The sequence below is a fragment of the Schistocerca americana genome, chromosome 3 (assembly GCF_021461395.2).
Source record: "Schistocerca americana isolate TAMUIC-IGC-003095 chromosome 3, iqSchAmer2.1, whole genome shotgun sequence".
NCBI lineage: Eukaryota > Metazoa > Arthropoda > Insecta > Orthoptera > Acrididae > Schistocerca > Schistocerca americana.
In genome coordinates this window covers 399,699,428-399,719,267 of record NC_060121.1, presented here as the reverse complement: position 1 = coordinate 399,719,267, position 19,840 = coordinate 399,699,428, and the positions used below count along the sequence as shown (strand labels likewise).

The 19,840-nt window shown below is 41.2% G+C and overlaps 1 protein-coding gene across 1 annotated transcript in view; it reads right to left on the bottom strand.

Annotated features, from left to right (window-relative positions):
• The window catches only part of LOC124606114 (carbonic anhydrase-related protein 10-like), a 719,303-nt gene that overhangs the window by 413,807 nt on the left and 285,656 nt on the right, over positions 1-19,840 (bottom strand). Inside the window, exon 8 of the mRNA XM_047138077.1 lies at positions 10,780-10,846. Coding sequence (XP_046994033.1) covers positions 10,780-10,846 — 67 coding nt within the window. The remainder of the gene's footprint in view (positions 1-10,779; positions 10,847-19,840) is intronic.

The following is a 19,840-nucleotide window of genomic DNA, read 5'->3' as shown; positions in this document are numbered from 1 at the left end:
TTGATTGTTATGGTGTGGCGTCTTGGAATGAGCATCTTAGATCGGCGAAGCAGGTCGCCTTTTCGTATGCTGTTGCCGTATAAACGGAAAGTGGTTGGAGGGTGGTGAAAGCACGAGTAGGTGACAGGGTGTTAGATATCTAGTTCTCATCATGGAAAATATCCGTTCCCGGTAGCTGAGTGGTCAGCGCGACGGAATATCAATCCTAAGAGCCTGGGTTCGATTACCGGCTGGGTCGGAGATTTTCTCCGCTCAGGGACTGGGTGTTGTGTTTCATCCTCATCGACGCACAAGTCGACGAAGTGGCGTCAAATCGAAAGACTTGCACCCGGCCAACGGTCTACCCGACGGGAGGCCGTAGTCACACGACATTTCATTCATCATGGAAACAGGAGGTCGGACTTGGCCGCTTTTTAAGGCAGGAGAGGCGGCGATCTGTGGCAGACAGATTAAAAGGCTGGAAAAAGCACAAGTGTTTCGGAACAAACCGCTTTCCGCAGAAGACGATCCTCACGTGTACCTATGTGGATCCGACGACATCATCAATTATGATTGTAGTGCGCACGAGGTTATAGAGATTGGACCGTGGATCAATGGAGACGTGTCGCTTTGGGTGAGTCAAGATTCTTGTTACACTAGGTCTGTCGTCGCGGCTGGATACACCGACATCAAGGCGGAAGGCTCCTCGGTACGTACACCATCACGGATTTAGGCCGTTGGGTTCAGTAGTATGCAATGGGAGACGTACAGTTGCGCTTTCATGCGACATGTCTTCGTAACCTGAGGCACCATGATAGCTGTGTGCTACGTGAACATTACTGTGGACCACCTGCATTGCTTCAAAGTTGATATCTTCTTCAATGATGATATCTTCAAGCACGATAACTGTCCATGTAACAAGGCCAGAGTTGCGCTACAGTGGCATGAGAGACATGATAGTGATGTTACGTTGATGTTGGCCATTACATTCACCTGATACGAATCCTATGTAACACATATGGGGCCGTATCGAGCTCCCACCCCGCTCTCACACAGCACCCGTCAGAATTTATGGGAATTGAGCGACCTGCGGTGCTGTGTACTCGGAAAAGCTGCCAATGAATTGTCGAATCCTTGCCACGCGAGGTCGTTGATATATTGCATTCGAATGGCCCGCCTCCTCATCTGACAGTAACGCACTCTAAGTCCAAAATTATTTGTAATATATATTGCAAACTCTGTCTTCTCCTCTACTTTTGTCCCTTATAGCTCCCACAGGTACCGTGGTAGTTACTCTACGAGAAATTTACATACATATTACCATCCTGTAGAGTTTACGACTTGGAATTTCCCATATATAGCTGCCCATACCAATTCTGCGCAGAACCTTTTCATTTCTTGTCTTATTGGGTTAATTAATTTTTAGTATTCTTTGCAACATAGCACTCCAAAGTCTTCCTTCTTCCGCCGTTTTTCCATACAGACTCTTCCAAACATCGATTTGCTCCAAACGCATACTGTCAGAAATTATCTTCTCAGAAAAGGCCTATCTTTGGTACCAGAAGACTTCACTTGGTGAGGAATTTCCCTTTGCCATATTCTGCGCTCAGTAGACTATACAGCAGTCTGTAATTCCTTCTCTGCTTCCTCAAAGGTGGTAGGAACGTTAATACCAAATCTTACAGCTTATGTCCTGTCATACTGAATTTTAATTTCATATTTTCGATTATTTGCTTCATTGCTCCTTCGATATGGATCTTGACCGCGAGAGAAAAAAAAACTGGATTAATACTACTACACATGCGACTCACGCAGGTAACTAATGCGTTTGCGTAACAGAACTTAAATGCATCGTTCTGTTAGGATTATTGATAGACACAATTGCTAAACATTAGGTGCAACTTTCAATAACATGACACTTAATAGTGGATACTATGAACCTACAGCACACATTTTCGCTAGAAAATTTCTGGTTAGTGTCGACTGCATTGCGGGTCTCCATTATCTCGGTTGAATGTTGTCGCCCTGTCCAGTCGTCGGTCCCTTTCATACAAGAACGCTCAGCACTTCTTGATAAGAAGGTTGTGGCGCCGTCCCTCTTCCTCCGTGCACTAACTTAACTCAGGATAAGTTGTTTCATTAACCAGTCGGCCCGTAAGGAACCTAGGCACGCCTAGTTCGAGTCATCGACCTATGAGGACTCCACAGAAAATCGGGACCTGTGTAACTGTCCCCGTAACCATCCAGTATCTCCCGATAATTTCCATTTCTGTGTTACTACATCTGACTACACAGAGGTTGCTGAGGACGAACTTGACTGTTCCAAGTATGGTGTAAAATCTCCGCTTCCTCAGAGTAACTCACTTGCATTGGGTAACCGAACTCTTATTTACGATAGTAATACTCTTGTCTCCGTCCAGAAATAACCCTGATCAGTCCAACATTAAAATTCAGTGATGAGTTTTCACTATCGTTCTAGAGTACGATATACTATTCCACTTGCAACAAAATTTAAAATGGACGACACTGCATTTTGCCTTAACTTATAGAGACGAGCGTCAATTCAAGTCACTTGCGGGCCTTTATAATGATCCAATACTGTCAATAAACCGATCCAATGTATTCGGTGCTCGAAGGTTATTGCAGAACAGTAGTGTCATTTAACACATTTTTCAATTTTTAAATAATTTTCTGCACGGGCGTTTTCTGGCAGCTGCCCATCCCCGGCCGCTGGTACTGAGCAGCTAATCAGTTCGCCGATCGTTTAGCTGCAGTGTCGCCCCGGAACTTACACTAATCTTTTTGCAACAGTTTATTACTGCCGTTAGTACAAGAATATCCCCCCCGGTTTCGGACAGTAATGGCCACTTCTCATCTGTTCGTACGTTTTCGTACTCCAACATGCCGGTTCTACGTGACCTCTAACTATCTGAAGTAAAGACGGCCGATATAGCCGGGCCGTCAGAAAGTCTGTGATACAGGACTTCGTCCGAATTTAATATCAATTTGATTAAAGTATCCACTGTTTAATTGTGCAAGATGCCACTGCCCGTGACAAATTTTTATTCCTTTAGGTATATATGAGTCCCTTCAGTATGTTTAGTGCATCTATTAGTACAACAATACTGCTTCTTCTGCAAGACATGTCACATTTTACTGCTTCCGTAATTGGTTCAGCGGAATGCGTAAAGAATATGGCAGAAATATTTTCGTAAGAGTTGGATGCGGGACAGCTTCTGTACCAACGCTTTTCTGTCAGTCCGTTTCAATCTGTGTCACTTACTGGAAGATGGTATTAAGCAACATTCTGGCTTCTAGGTAGATCTTTGGAAGATGTTTGTTTTGAATAATATTATCTCTGTAGCTAAACCTAGCTAGGAATTATGTTAAGGTTTCGTGTTGTTTTACTCTTCATACAAGGCTCACCAGTCGAATGATTTGATAATGAGAAGTATTATTCTATTTCCAGTACAACAGTCACGTCTTACGACGATGTCTGACCGTTAATTAATCCTTAGATCATCACGTGATCGACCTATGAAACGGGTTTCAACACCGTCCGCATGGTTTACCTTCTCGATACTCAATAAGGTTACATCAACTTCCACATGTAGTGCATCTCATAATGTGGTTAGCATCATCCAATATTCATTTAAATGCAACGATAGTGTTGTTATCGAATTTATTTCGCATACGTCGTAAAATATACATCCATAATCGAAGACTGACGTCACGTGAGTAGTGTACTAGGTGAGCAGAGCTTCAGCTGAGCTCCCTGCCCTGTACCGGTCACGGACCTCTGTCTGGCCACACATCTCAACACATTAACTGTTGTTTCTTTCTATGGAGAAATGTGCTTTATCTGAACACTTCACGGTAATATAGATGCTTTCCATTTCCAGCAGCTCATATTGAATTCTGAAAAGGATAGTAAATCCATCAACATCCACTGCGGTTGTGTGTATGCTGATTATACTTACGGGGATATCTCCAAGCTTTTCTCTTTCATCCAAATTCTCAACTTTGATACAGTAAAATCTCTTAGTTGATTCACTGTTTAAAAATGGTAGACTGTCGTATACAGACAGATATCCTATAATAATATATTACGTAAATTATCAGTTACGTATGTGAAAACATCCACGCAAAACTTCGAACAGATAAATATAGTCAGGTGACATAAAAGCCATCTGAGTATCTTACCGCGTCATAATGTCAAAAACTATGTTAGAGAAAGCAACATTTCAGTAAACCCAGAAGAAGGCCACTGCAATTGTGAATGAAACGTTGCTTTCTGCAGCACAGTTTCTACGTTATGTCGCGGTACAATATTCAGAAAACATTAACTGAAAGTGGCTCTTGCCGCTGATGCCTAAGCAACAGTTAGGCTCTTTGAACATCATAAGATCATTTAACATTTCAATGAATGTACGCAATATCGTCACATGATAAATGTACGTATAAACTCACCAGATAAAAAATTAATCGTCCCTTAGAAGATATGAAGCTAATACCGCGTAACACTGCCTCTAGTGTTCGTACTGGTTGGAATTCACCGAGGAAACTTCTACAGATTTTTTCAGGTATCCTATACACAGCTGTAGGCGGTCAGTGTTGATCGGATACCTTAGAGCTATCAAATTCTGGGGATTCTGGCTGCAACAATTTGCCCCATGTTTCAAGTAGTCCCAGATATTTTCTGTGCGATTAAGAGCGACTGATTTTACGGACCATGACGGGTGCAATATGAACCCTGACTGTTGGTACTGGTTGGAATTCACCGAGGAAACTTCTACAGATTTTTTCAGGTATCCTATACACAGCTGTAGGCGGTCAGTGTTGATCGGATACCTTAGAGCTATCAAATTCTGGGGATTCTGGCTGCAACAATTTGCCCCATGTTTCAAGTAGTCCCAGAAATTTTCTGTGCGATTAAGAGCGACTGATTTTACGGACCATGACGGGTGCAATATGAACCCTGACTGTTGGTCAAGGCAGGAACATACACTTGCAATCTTATGATGCAGGACATTCTCATCTTGGAAGGTTGGAGTATCACAGTATATCACGATGAACTACAATTAAGGGCAAAACGTGATCGTCGATAATTCTGAAACTGTTGGCGTTAGTGTTCGTTAGAATGAGGGTCACAGACTGCAATTGCGTGTGTGTATGTGTGTGTGTCCTAATCTTTCCGACCTTCTTCTCATGATTTCCTTGCAAGACATACTATGGAGGCAGCCGAATTATGGCACAAAACACCAGTTGCTTGATTTTATACAGCAGAGTTTTGCTGGAGATTTCCTGCAGTGATATTATCAGTGGCTTTCAACATTCGTTATTTGTCTGCTGAGATTCCTGTTCGATACAGACTTCATTAGAGAATTTAATACACTATCGTCTTGTACGCGTTTTTTTTTTTTAACAGGTGAGCTTCACATTCCCAGAAGTAAATGTGCTATCGCCACCCCAAGGGGGTCATAACACGTAAGTCAAGATTTATGTCGATAAGGTTGAAAGTCATCTGCTGTTACATATTATTCATACTATATATTTATGTGTATATCGATAAGTCCTTCCTGTCTCAGACAGTCCTCGTTACTTATTCGTCTGCTGGAGCAGCTTATCTCTGGGTGGAAACTGCACGACATGTCTTAAGCATATCACCTAATCTAGAAATGCTTGGCGGGAAAAATCGCTTAGCAAGACCCGCGTGACATACACCCACCCACAACCGGTTCTTTAGAGAATCGAATTTCCGCGCTAACAAGTCGTATAGCAAATACGTAATTAATAATAAACTTATTTTCTGCTATAATTTTGTGGGTGTTACATTTTATAATTAGGGGAGAGTTTGGCTGACATCAGCGACAAAGTTCCATACAGCTCTGAAATTACGTGATAACTTTGTTGGAACTCGCCAAGAACTGTCATGCTTTAGTATTGGAAGAACATAATGTGGATAATTTACACGCCATGAATTATGCTTAGTTATTAATTTCAATACTTGAGTTACTGTGTTAAGTCTGTAACGTAAGATTATACCCCAACCGACATTTCTGACGGACCTGTTTCCACAGCTGTCCATATGAGGCGTAGCGCCGTATACCGATCCTGGCTTGGAGGCGGTTAAGTGGGAGATGTATCTCAGAGCTGGATAGTTACAGATGGTGACGCGAGACTGGACGCGCACGTAGTTTGTGTGTCAGCCGATAGAGGACAATATTGGATAGGGACTGATTTAGTTTCGACTGTGCCCACTAGAGTGCACTAAAGTAATAGAATATTTTTCATAAACTGTTCTAGTTTTTTCATAAAGTGGTATTATATCTTTTTGTGTAGGTAAAATGTTATAAATGTGTTTTAGCAGTATGAATGATGTGTGAGTGTGGTTTAAGATTAATGTGAAGATAATTGTTTAACGAGTTATGTAGTGGGATTTAGTGTGGGAACATTTCGAAAAAGTATGGATGTGGACAAAGGGAATTTTGTAGAATAGATTTGTAAAGTAAGTTTATGGTAAATGGAAAGTTAATTCAAATATAAATAATAATAGTAAATAGCTTCATTCATAAACGAAATATCAGCATATTAGGTAATTACGTCGGTAAAAAGTGCAGTCGTTAGGTTTATTACTTTGCGATTGGTTATTGATGAAAAGCGCGGACTGACACGGGAGAATGTTGTTTTGCTATTGGCTGTTGAGTAAACTGACCAATGGTAAGGCAATATTCCTCGCGCGCCTTTCTCTGCTGGTAGAGAAGACTTAGAGCATTATAGAGAAGAGTCGGAGCCTAGCCATGAAACAGTTCGGACGTGTGTAGTAGTAGTTCCGATGGAAATGATAAGTTGCCGGATCTAGCAGTGTTTCATACATCGCCTGCCGGAGTGGCCGTGCGGTTCTAGGCGCTACAGTCTGGAACCGCGCGACCGCTACGGTCGCAGGTTCGAATCCTGCCACGGTCATGGATGTGCGTGATGTCCTTAGATTAGTTAGGTTTAAGTAGTTCTAAGTTCTAGGCGACTGATGACCTCAGAAATTAAGTCGCATAGTGCTCAGAGCCATTTGAGCCATTTCATACATGAAAAGTGTTGTAAAGTGACGGCATAATTATTCCGATGGTTGTGTAGAAATTTCGGAATTTTTAAGTGAATTTTGTGACGAGAAAAGACATAAATTCCACGTGGCGTATTGAGCAGGGCGGTGGCTAAAAATTGTGACTGCATTAGGTACGGACAGACTTAATATTTGGCGAGTATTCTCAATCAAAAACAATCCGTATTTTTGTAGCTATTAAGTTTTCGGGAAATGCAACACCATAAAAGTGGTAACGTGAGTGAAAGGGATTGTGAGTGACTAAGACTAGCACGGGCTTGGCAGTGATAATTGTTCACTTAAGTTTCAGAAAATATTAATTAAGGACAAAATTTCCAACCTTTCACTTCATGTGAAAACTTTCTCCCGAAACGTAGATTAGTGACTTTAATTGCAGCCTGGTTCACGTTGAAGTACAGTAGGTTTCGCTCGGCTTCCCTACTGATGATCTGCTGAGACAATGTTCACACGTAGGTGAAGGTTCGTCGTCGTAAAGGGACGGAAGGAACCGCGCCGCCGCACACAGTGGACTATATCAGTATTGTCCTGTTTCTACAAGAAGCGGATATCCAGTAATGAATCAGAAACAGAGGATCCAGCATGTGAAGTTGCGATAGATGGACTGTATTGAATGTACGACTATACAAAATGAACCGCGAAGTTTACCTGGAATTAACATAATTTCTAATGTCTAAGTATTGTATATCAAATCTGTAGTTACTGAGATATGCTTGGATGGTTAAGCCAACACCAAATAAATTAAAGAAAAAGCTTTTAATGAGTAGATTTGGACAGCATATTAAATTCGGTTAATAAGGGAATGTAACATCGAAAATGAGGTATTTGGTGACCCTGGAGGCCGTCGATAGACAACTTGCAACTTTAATATGGCTTCGGGTTAGCCTTACAGTGATGCAGATGGTTGCTTGCTTGCGCTGCATTTGCGTATTGCTGCCGTGTGAAACATAACATTTATTTATGGGAGATACGAGTTGTATTCAATAAGTAATGTAACATATTTTTTCTAGGCCAATTTCGGTTGAAACATGGCGGAATCTGTTGTGAGACATCGTGGAATACTCCCGCTTCAGCCCATGTAGTTTCATGAAGTTCTGTAGCTGGCGGTGGTACAAGCAGCGTTTACAATAGCGACTGTAACGAAGGTGCGTTCCAAGCAGAGAACTGCAACTGTCTTCCTTATGACGGTAAACCTGAACACTACAGATATTCATAGGCACTTGTAAAATATCTACGGAGACCTCACAGTGAACAAAAGCACGGGGAGTCGTTGTGCGAGGCGTCTGTCATCACCGCAACAGGGTCACGCGAAGCTGCACGACCTGCCGCATGCCGGCCGGCGGCCCAAAGCTGTGAATCCTGAACTGATGGAACGTGCCGACCTTTTCATTAGAGGTGCTTGACGGATCATAGTCAAACAACCTGCTGTTCAGCTGGATGCCTCTGTTGGTAGTGCTGATACTCTCGTCCATCAGTAGGGGTACGCAAAGGTGTGTCGCCCACTGGGCTCCCTCCGCCTAGCAGGTAAACATTAAGAGCTACAAAGGATCCTCAGCGCCAAATTGCTTGCGTAATACGAGGCTGATCGTGACAATTTTTGTGGCGAACATCGTCACAGGCGATGTAAAATGGGTTCATCACCTCTAACCAGAAATAAAATGGCAATGGAGCGGTGTCACACCACTTCTCCTCCAAAGAAAAAGTTCAAAGCTTCACCCTCAGCTGGTGAAAGCTTTGCGATGGTCTTCGGGGACACTGAAGGCGCTATTCTTTTTTATATCCTCCCTCATACTGCACTGGTCAATTTTGAAATGCATTATACTGTCCTCGGAAAATTGAAGAAAAGACTTCAGTGTGTTCGTCTCTACAACAACGCGAATGAATTTCACCTTCTGCATAACAATCAACGCCTCACACAAGCCAGCGCCTCCGAGAGGAACTCAAAACCTCATTTGACTGTGCTTTCTCATCCACCCTATAGCCCGAATCTCGAACCTTCGACTTCTATCTGTTTCGCCCAATGAAGGATGCAATCCGCGGGAATCAGTACGTGGATGATTGGGAGGTTATTGATGGAGCGAGACATTGGCTCCGACATCGATCAGTAGGGTGCTACGATGCAGACATACACATCCTGCCGTCACATTGAAGGGAGATGACGTTGAGAAATATTGTTTTGTAGCCAAAGGAGTGGGAATAGTATGGTGTATTGAAACTCTGAATAAAACCAACCTTCTTCCAGATAAAAAGGTGTTGCAGTACTTATTGAACGTCCTACGTTCTTTGTAGTCGTCTTCAGCGCAGCTAATATTAGCTATTTGTGCCAGTTCACAGTTTCGCTGGAACAAGGGGCCGTTAATATGCAATTTCTATTCAGTCATGTGGGCTTGCCAGTTTATTATCTCCTTGTTTTGCATAAATTGGATAATTTCATTGGCCTTAACACGAACGTAAGATGATTTTCCTCATCTTTTGTAGATGTACGTTCATATAAAGACACTTGATCTGTTGAAGGGCACTAGTGTTTGAAACATGAGATTTTGTATCCACATTCCCGACAGTATATATTCAGTATTCATATAGTTTGTGAGTCTTACGAACCAGGTAACTTCGTGTTGCCGTGGAACTTCAAGGCTCATATCCCCTCGTGAACTCACAGTATTTAGTGACCCTGTAATTTTCTAGTTTTTTGCTGTGTCTATCGCTTAGTTTCGTTTGTGTACCTCACTCCTGTAAAAGATCGTAAAATATTTTCGATCCTGAAAGAATGGAGGCGTACTACTTACTTCAGTTCTGCGATGGACGTAAAAGTACCAGCTCCTCAAGAAAACGAGCTGTTTCTGTTGGTGATAAACATAAGTGATTAAATTTTTGTCAAGTCCACGGTGAAAGACTATATCGTCTTTGTTGGTTAAACAAACGACTCAGCTGTTTTTATTTTCCTGTTATCAAACTGACGCAGCTGTTTTTATTCAAATACTATTAAGCTATTACTTGAATTGTAGAGGATTTTCAGTTACCACAAATTTCCAAAGGGCGATTAAAATCCTGTCACTTACAAGAATAGGTACAGATTCTGAGTGGTGATTTGGGATGCCAAAAAATACAACAGTGTTTTGTATTTCATTCGCCTTCCCTGCTACTGATTTTATATATTCGTTCGTTTCTTATTATAACTCATAAATACGTAAATGATGCGACTAGAACTAAACGTTTTCTACTACTCTTGTAATCGGGCACTATAGGCTGCAGTTTCGTTTTAAAGCACTATGTTGATCTTATCCACATTCTAATGACAGTTGCCTGAGCAGAGGAAATAGTCTGACCATAACTAAACAATGGATGTTATCTAATTAAACAACTGAAGAAATGCATACAAAATGGAGTCTGCCGTAAGTAGTGACTCACTGGCGAAGAAACATTTGAAAAGTAATGCTGTAGCTTTATATCATGGAGTATTAATAATGTTCTGGCGTGTTTTCCAAGACACTATACTTCCTATAATTGTGTAATTTGTACTGTATTTTAAAACAAAAACGTTCTAAGCTATAGTTATATTCAGATTTCTCAACTACAATATGTCCGTTTTGAAAGTCTATCCGTACCATTTTCAATAATATTATTATTAACGAAGTATTATTATTGTTATTCGGAAACACAGAAACTGAAGTAAGTTATTTACTCACCTCCGTGTCTAATTTTGTCCAGTTGATCTGTCAGTATCCTCAGCTCAGGATTCGACAAATCTCCGAGCTGAAACATACGTAAAAGCAGAATTAATCGAATCGTTATTTTAAGGCTTTAGCGGTCATTTTTTGTTTTTTTACGGCCAGCTACAATGTAATACAAACAGTAGCGCATAAACCAACGAAGCACGCAGTAAACCCTACGTGACATAAAGCCCCATTTATTTAACGGCTCTTAATCGATGCCAGCATGCTGCAGTTTTAATTTGCGATTCGTGCGTTTTGCAACTGATACAAATTTAGACCAGCACTGGAATTAGGCAATTAATGCTCAGTCGTTATCGAATTTATAATGTTATTTAATGAGATCGAGTTTGAATATCGGTGAAATAAACCAAACGATATTAAAACGAACGCTTTCCCCATATGCACCCGGTAACCAAGTTGGTAGGATGCAATCATTTTCCTGAAAATTGGATTCACCAGTAATCAGACCGTGAGGGGCAAACAAAATTTAATACGGGGAAATTTTATGATGATCCTCCAGTAGCTTTCTAGGCTTTTATAATCGCTATTTGACATGAATCTCTGTCGTTGTTCTTCATTAAAAGAAAGTTAGTACACGTCCTGCTTAATTTCTGTCGATTCTTACTGTGCGACGTCTTACCGTTAGTGTTGAAGCGCTGAATATTTCTGCTTGCTAGCAACTAATTCAGAGGGGAAGGATGGCTCAAAGCTAATCCGAAGGAAATCCTGTAGTTCATGTGACTTCAACCATCGTCCGTATTTTTGCGTGTGTTGAATGTGTTTGTTTGATGCCGTATCTGTTCTATCTTATGAAAGACTTTTCAGCATTGCCACTTCCGAATTCAAGCAATCTGATAAGAGTCAACTGAAATCGATTTTAAGACTACCAACGACAATATGGCAAGACTGTAACGGGTCTTTTAAAGTTTGAAAGATCCAAATTTGAAACCATCACTCCCCAGTAAAACTAAATGTATACGTTAATTGACAACCATGACAGTATTGCATATTAGAAAACAATGGACCAATCTCTATTCGAAACGAAAATTTAATTTTGAATTGTGCAGTTAGTATTATGCTGTTTGCTCAAATTACTATCGTTTAATATTATCAGTATCGTCACTCTCTGCCCCAAATTTGTCTCCAGTTAATTAGGTCCTCTGGAAAGTAACGATTTTTTAATTGAATTACGTGATATGGCATGAAACTGAGATATAATCACAAAAGCGGTGGAACTTCCGCTATTTCTAGAAATATCCAAGAAACATATTTCTCGTACATCAGATGGTCGCTTTTCAGACGATTCTTCTGCAGGCCAACATGTTGGTTTTACACGCGTGGTTTCGAGAACATTCTTTTCCTGTAAGTTTGCGATTCCTATGAGAAACTTTCTTCCAAAGTAAACACAAAGAAATGTGGGTCTACATCTACACTGAACAAAGCATGGTGGCAGGTACAAATTGACAGTGTGAAGATCTTCCCGACAAACTTCACTACTCCACCCTTGTAAATGGGTAAAACCAAATTACTGTTACATCCCTCGCTACCCAGCCTAATGACTCCTAACTTATTCATAAGGTTCCTGCGAGAAACGTATCATAAAAGCATTAGAACTCCCCTGCGAATATTAGTCATGTAAACGTAGTAACAGAGATCCGTAATAACAATGTTCCATTTCTTCTGAACGCCTCTGTTTCATTTCCTTCAAAATAATCTGTTACATTTCCATGTGCGTTACACAGATCTGCTGTATTCCTAGAAACATGTATCTTGATTAGTTCTGCATCTACCATCAAACCTACTTTATAAGGACCTTAAACTCACAAGTAGTGCTCTAGAACTGACAGTACTAATATCTTACACTTCTTTATAGTTACGACGCACTTTCAAAGAACAAATCTTTATTCCTGAACTCCCTCATTAGTCCCTTCCTATGCTTCTAGACACTTAGGAGGTTCAAGGTGTCTACCACTGTTCCTGAAAACAAGTGCTACCTATTTATTCGTCTGTGTTACATCAGTACTTCGCATTTACCTACTTGTGAAGGGAGACGAGGCTCAGAAGAACAAGTGGAAATAGAGCCCCAATCGTTTTTCATTTTCTTATTTGACTTTCCACTTTTTGATTCCGGAACATGTGCTGCCGAATCTATCCTTCCTTTTCACCAAGAGTGTTTACTTCCTCGTCCTTCATATACCAAGACTTCTTTAATCGATCACTTACCTCTCAATAGCGAAACCCACGTACGTCACAAATTACAGTGTAATTCTCCAGCAAGACCCTATTCAAATGCCTGATACCATAATATCTGCTCATTTTCCCATTCAGCAAAATCATTTGAATTCGAAGTGAATATTCTGTTACATCATCATATTGTGTGTAGGTTAAGTACATTAAGTGTCCCATACAAAAAAAACAACGCGTATCGTTGTGACATCTAATAGTCAACTTACGATGCGAGTAAATCAAATAAATGATGCACAAGGAAAAGAAAAGGGTGTTCGACATGAATTCAGGTTTCACTTTCTGTACATCATCAGTACAGAAATAAAGAGGTTTAGGTAGCGGGAAACTTGGAATACTTTCACACGGACAAAACATGTTCTAATGTGTCCTTTGATGGAACATATCACTCCTGTGAGATAAATTTACGTTAGATTCTTGGCCTGTCACCAAGCTTTATTCCTGCATACACGAGATGGCAAAAGTCATGGGTTGGCGATGTGTACACACGCAGATGGCAGTAGTGTCGCATGCATAAGGTATAAAATACCATTGTATTGGCGGAGTTGACATTTTTACTCAGGCGATACTTATGAAAGGATTTACAACGTGATTCTGGCAGTACGACGGGAATGAACAGACTTTGATCTAGTTGGAACTAGATACATGGTGCATTCCATATCAGAAATCATTAGGTAATTCAGTATTTGGCGATTCACAGCATAAAGAGTACACCGACTATACTACGTTTCAGGCAGTACGACTCACCACAGACAAGGCAGTTGCCGACGGCCTTTGCTTAACAACCGACAGCTGCGGCGTTTGCGTAGAGTTGTCAGTGCTAACAGACAAGTAACATTGCGTGAAATAACCACAGAAATCAGTACTGGACGTGCGACGATACTACGACAGTGCGGCGAAATATGGCGTTAATGGGCTGTGGCAGCAGACGACCAAAACCAGTGCCTTTGCTAACAGCCTCTCATGGGCGTGGCCATATCGATTGGATCCTAGACCAGTGGAAAACCCTGGCTTGGTCAGATAGGTCCCGATTTCAGTTGGTAAGAGCTGATGGTAGGGTTCGAGCCTCTGCAAACCCCACGGAGCCTTGGACCCAAGTTATCAAAAGGCATTGTGCAGGTTGGAGACAGGTCAGTGCAGGTAATGGACTGGATTCCTTGGATGTTCGGCTACTTGAAGACCATTTGCAGCAATTCGTGGGCTTAATGTTTCCAAACAACGATGGTATTTTTATGGATGACCATGCGCCATGTCACCGAGCCACCGTTGTTCGCGATTGATTTAAAGAACGTTCTGGATAATTCGAGCGAATGGTTTGCCCATACAGATCGCCCGACGTGAGTCCCATCGAACATTTATTGAGCAAATCGAGAGATCAGTTCTTGCACAAAATCCTGCACCGAGAACACATACGCAATTATGGACAGCTACAGAGGCAGCATGGCTCAACTTCTCTGCAGGGGACTTTCAGCTACTTGTTGAGCGCATGCACGTCGAGTTGCTGTGCTACATAGAGAAAAAGGAGCCTCGACAGGATTTTAGAAAGTATCTCATGACTTCTGTAACCTCAGTGTAACGGGGCATTCTATGCACACAAAGCGGTGAATATGTCCAGAAAGCAGTAGGACCTTGGAGGAAGTTTTAATGCTGTCATATCTTCATTTATCATCTACTGCATCAAACAGCCGCCGGCCGCTGTGATAGAGCGGTTCTAGGCGCTTCAGTGCGCAACCACGCGGCTGCTACGGTCGCAGGCTCGAATTCGGCCTCGGGCATGATGTCCTTAGGTTAGTTAGGTTTACGTAGTTCTAATTATAGGGGACTGATGACCTCAGATGTTAAGCCTCATAGTGCTTAGAGCCATTTGAACCATTAAATGTCCGTTAAGGTCTACAACAGATAAAACAAAAGAAATAACCACAATACAAAGACATTAAAAAATCGTCATACCATAAAAAATTATAAAAGAACACATTACAAAACCACAATAAAAAAGAAAGGCAGACAGTCACAGAAGAGCAAATATGTTCTGTAGATGGTAGTCCTTCTCTGCTGGTCTCTAGTTTCATCTTCCACAGCTGTCGTCTCAACTTTTTTGAAGACTGTTAATAACTGATCCTTCCATGGAGCCCTCGGACTCCTTTTGGGCATTTTCCAGCAAGCTGAGATGGGTAGAACCGGTGCGGGAGGGATCCATTAGCTTGAAGTTGGTGGCCGAACCACTGTAGTCTCTTCAACCCTAATATTTGGCCAATGTGTGACTTTACAAACTGCTGGCATCAATCGTTTTTCGTTCTTCGATATCCTTTACCGTGTATGGTCGAAGCATCTTCCTCTTAAAGGCACAGATTATATCTTGAGTTGTTGCTGATGACGCTCAGGTTTCACAATCATGTAAGAGTACCGGCAATACCAGTGTCATGTACAGCCGGATCTTGTTCTTCTGTGATATCAGTAGTGACTTGAATGAATTGTTCAGACCAGAGAACATGCGACTAGCTTTTATTATTCACTGCTCCAGTTCTCTCATCACATCCCTTTTTTTAATCAGTGTGAATCCCAGGTACTTGGATTCTTGAACTCGTTCAAAGCTATGCCGTCCACCAACAATGGAAGGAAGAAGAGCTTAACAGCTTGATACAACAAGATATTTTGTTTCATGATTATCCATCACCAGCCCAGTTTTCTTCGCATTGTGGAGAAATTGTGAAAAACCGTATCATAATAGCTCTAGGGTGTCACCAATAATCACTACATCTTCAGCAGTTGCCAGGACTGTGTCTGCCACTGACCTCTCCTTTTCTCTGATTCGACCAGTGTCATGGCTTACTTTTTCCAAGTCTAAGTTGAATAGCATTGGCTCCAATAGATCTCCTTGTCTCAATTCAATTCGAATACTGAATGGTGGCGATAACTGGTTTTGTCGAACCGTACCTGATATATAGATTGAGAGCAGCAAGATGTAATTAGTCTGATGTATTTCGATACGATGTCAATTTCCTCTAACATTTTCCATAACACAAATCGTCTATCGAGCTCGTAAAATTGTTCTATCACCTGCCTCACTGCAAAGGACCGCTTAAGAGTAGATCACCCAGGGTCGACGCCTCATTGATAGAGGCCTAAAATTCCTTCCGCCAGTGGTTTCATGCGGTTTAGCAGTAGGCTTGTAGAGACTTTGCAACCAGTTTCAAGTAATGAAATCCCTCGGCAATTGAACATTTGTGTATCATCACCCTGCCAGAAAATGGGATATACAGTTGCTCCCTTCCATTCTTGACGAATTACTTCTGCTGTCCAGATCTTAAATATTAACAGCATTGTAGGGCTCATCAATATCTCACCTCCCAAACGGAGCATCCGAGCTGTGATATCAGTACCACCTGGAGCCTTCCTATTTTTGAGGGCGTTTATGGCAATACTGATCTCTTACTCTGATGGATCAGGGACTTCCACTCTGTCAGACTTGGTCCGCATATGTATTGTCGCTGTTGGAATGCCATGATTCAGTAAGTTTTCAAAAGGTCTTTTAAATAGCTTGGCCTTCTCTAACTGTGATACGACCCCATCACTCTCAACCGTTAGAAGCAGTGTATGTCGTCGGTAGACACCTCTGTCAAATCTTAGGGTCTGAAAAAAAAGGATAGTTATCTTATAGGAGGAGGAGGAGGAGGAGGAGGAGGAGAAGGAGATTAGTGTCGATAACGAGGCCATTAGAGACGGAGCATAAGCTCGGAGTAGGGAAGGATGGAGAAGGAAATCGGTCGCGCCCTTTTAAAGGAAACGTGCCGGCATTTGCCTGAAGCGACTTAGGGAAATCACAGAAAACCTAAATCAGTTTTTCCATACGCGGGTTTGAACCGTCGTCCCGCCGAATGTGAGTCCAGTGTGAGTGATCCTATAATAATTATAACAAAACAATATTAATAATAATAACAGTAACATTGGAAAAGCTATTCATACATTCTTGGTATTTTTTATGTTCACACGCCTGACAACAGATGGACCATTCAGACACGTGTACAGCCGCAGATGCACCTTGGCGAACAGCAGTTACTGCTACGAGTCCAATAGCATTGCATCCAACACCGCCAGCTGGCGGTCCACCGCGTTTTGAGTAATGTTGTTTTAAATGTGGGCGTTTTAATGGAACGTCGGTTTAACCCGGCAATAAAGCATCCCGTGTTGTTTCGCAGTGCGGTGAACGTGGCACGAGGCCTCTGTGGTGGGATGGAATGTAAATAAAGTGCAGTTGCCACGGACGCGTGCGTACAGTGCGTGTTACATGTTGCCAGTGTAATTTCACATATCTGCCACACATCAGTAAACATACAATCGTCACAAAGTATCTGATTATTGTTATAACTCAAGTACACCGCCTGAATTGAAATAGGTAACACAGTTTGGATGACACAGTGTTGCTCATATCGCCCCCAGATACGAGAAGAGTTAATGTTACTTACAACAATAGTACTTCACACCGACAATATGATTAATACAAGACCAAATTATTATTCCTTGTATTCACATAACCTCTACATAAATACTCCGCAACTCAAGGAACAGTGTGTGGCGCAGTGTGTTACACACCATTATAATCGATTTTTTGTTCTATTACGTCCGTGCATTGGGGGAAAAATTCATGTCTCAATGCTTCTGTACGCTTCCTAAACTCTCTTATCATATTCTTATCACGCCTACGCGAGATGAACAATGGCGGCAGCATAAGAATTGCACAGTTTTCTTCGAATACAGGATCTGAACCTATATTAGAAACTTGTTAGCTAGAACTATGTCGTGTTTCCTCCAAGGATTCCCATTATGTTTCCTCTACATGCCTCATAGTTTGTTTTATGGGCTATACTCATCTGTTAAGGACATTGGAGCGTGTCTCGATGTCTACTGTAATAATTACTTAATAAGGGCATTTAACATTGAAAACAGTTCTAGAATCGTTCTTGTACGGCATGATGCCATGTCCTTTACACATCCACTGCACTGTCTCGAAACGCCACTAATTAATATAAGGCTTCCTGAATGAAATATTAGCAACGAGAAGCTTATGTGCATGTCAATGGGCTTTCGTAGAAATTAAAATTGTTGTGAGCCAGCTTGGTATCTTTCTTGCAGAGTCAATTTTTGTGACCTGAAGCGTAGTTTTGAGAAAATTCCCCAACTTCTCCTTTCGTGAAATCATGTGGTGAAGACCTTAGAGCTGACAGAGGAGGTATTTCTGCGTGATAAAAATGTGCCACAAAGGTACAGCATAATGTTATTTACTTCATTTACTTATTTTTGCTTTTGGGAAAAAGTGAGAGGAACATAATCTGAGGTAGTGTTCGATATATAGAAAGATTATTAATACTATTTCCACTTTTTTGGAAATTCACATTATGCTTTTGATGAAAGTAGTACTTTTTAAATATCTGAGTTCTACAATGGCATTTAACAATTTATGTCTGTATTCTGATAAGACACTTTAGCGTAGACTTTCTGATTTTGATGCTAGCCTTTATTACTGAGAACAAGTTTGAACCGTCAACCTCTTTTTTTGTTAATGAGGGGCTTTGTAAGGAGTTGCTGAAGGTTTAATGGATGACTTTTTTAGTTTCAGAATTGCAGTCGAACTTGCGAATTTTTTTTGTAGGATTAGGATACTGAGGCTACCCGTGGAGGTTGTTATGTGACTATTGGTGATTACATCGTTCAATATACGATGAAGAAGATTACAGTTAGTCAGAGAGAAATGCGAATGGCACGTTTTGGATAAAGAAAGTCAGGAAAGAAGCGACAAATTACTGGAACATTGTGATTCTGGTATTCTGTGCAGTGCTGTTAATCAGGAAAGAGTTAATGTGGCTAATAGCGATTCACTCAATATGTCTGTCAGTCAATTTAAGCGGGTTGGAACCAGTGATATTACTGCCGTCAATCAAGAGATCAATGAAGTCATGAATGAGAGATCAATCGTGTGTCATGTGTCTCAGCCTCTCGAGTCTGCTAATAGTTGTGATATTTCAGTTGGTGGTTCTGCAACTTCTATTGCTTGTCAAATTCAAACTGAATCGCTGGATATTCCTTCCCCTTCACTAACTGTCTGCGATGATAATATGAATAATTTATTGCTGGGATTATTGAGAGAATTTAAGGAACATGAGGCTAATGTAAAGGAGTTACGAGATGATTTACCAGAACTTCGTGAAAAGGTGGAGAATACTGAAAATGAAAGCAATGACAGTAATAAAGAGCTGAGCAAGGGCTTTTCAGAGACGACAGACACTGTTATGAAGGACTTGATGAGAATTTAGCTGAAACAGTGGAACCCAGCTTAAGGAGGTTAAATAAGAAATTATTATTTTACGGGGACAGGTACACACTTTGGTGCACAGACGCGATTCTATTAGGGAACAAGTTACCGAAAGATCTAATGTACTTAGCACACAATTAAAGGAAGAGTTACATTCAGATCTCGATGAGAGAATTAGCACTGTTGAAAACAAACTTAGGACTGTTGGTGAAGGTCAGAATGAATTTCAGGACGCTATTGATGAACAAATTAAACAAGATGGAGGAATATGAAAGGAACTGATATCTCATCGAAGAATTTTGATGAATGGAAGATTAGTTCACAGCAGGAGGTATCATAAGTTGAGAATGAGATTAAACAAACTGTTTCAAAAGTTGATAATTATGGTTATGCTGTCTGTGCAAATGGCTGTTTGCTGAACACAGTTTAGTGGTACTATGATATACTTAAAATGGTTTTGGTGAATATGAGGGAGTGGGATCA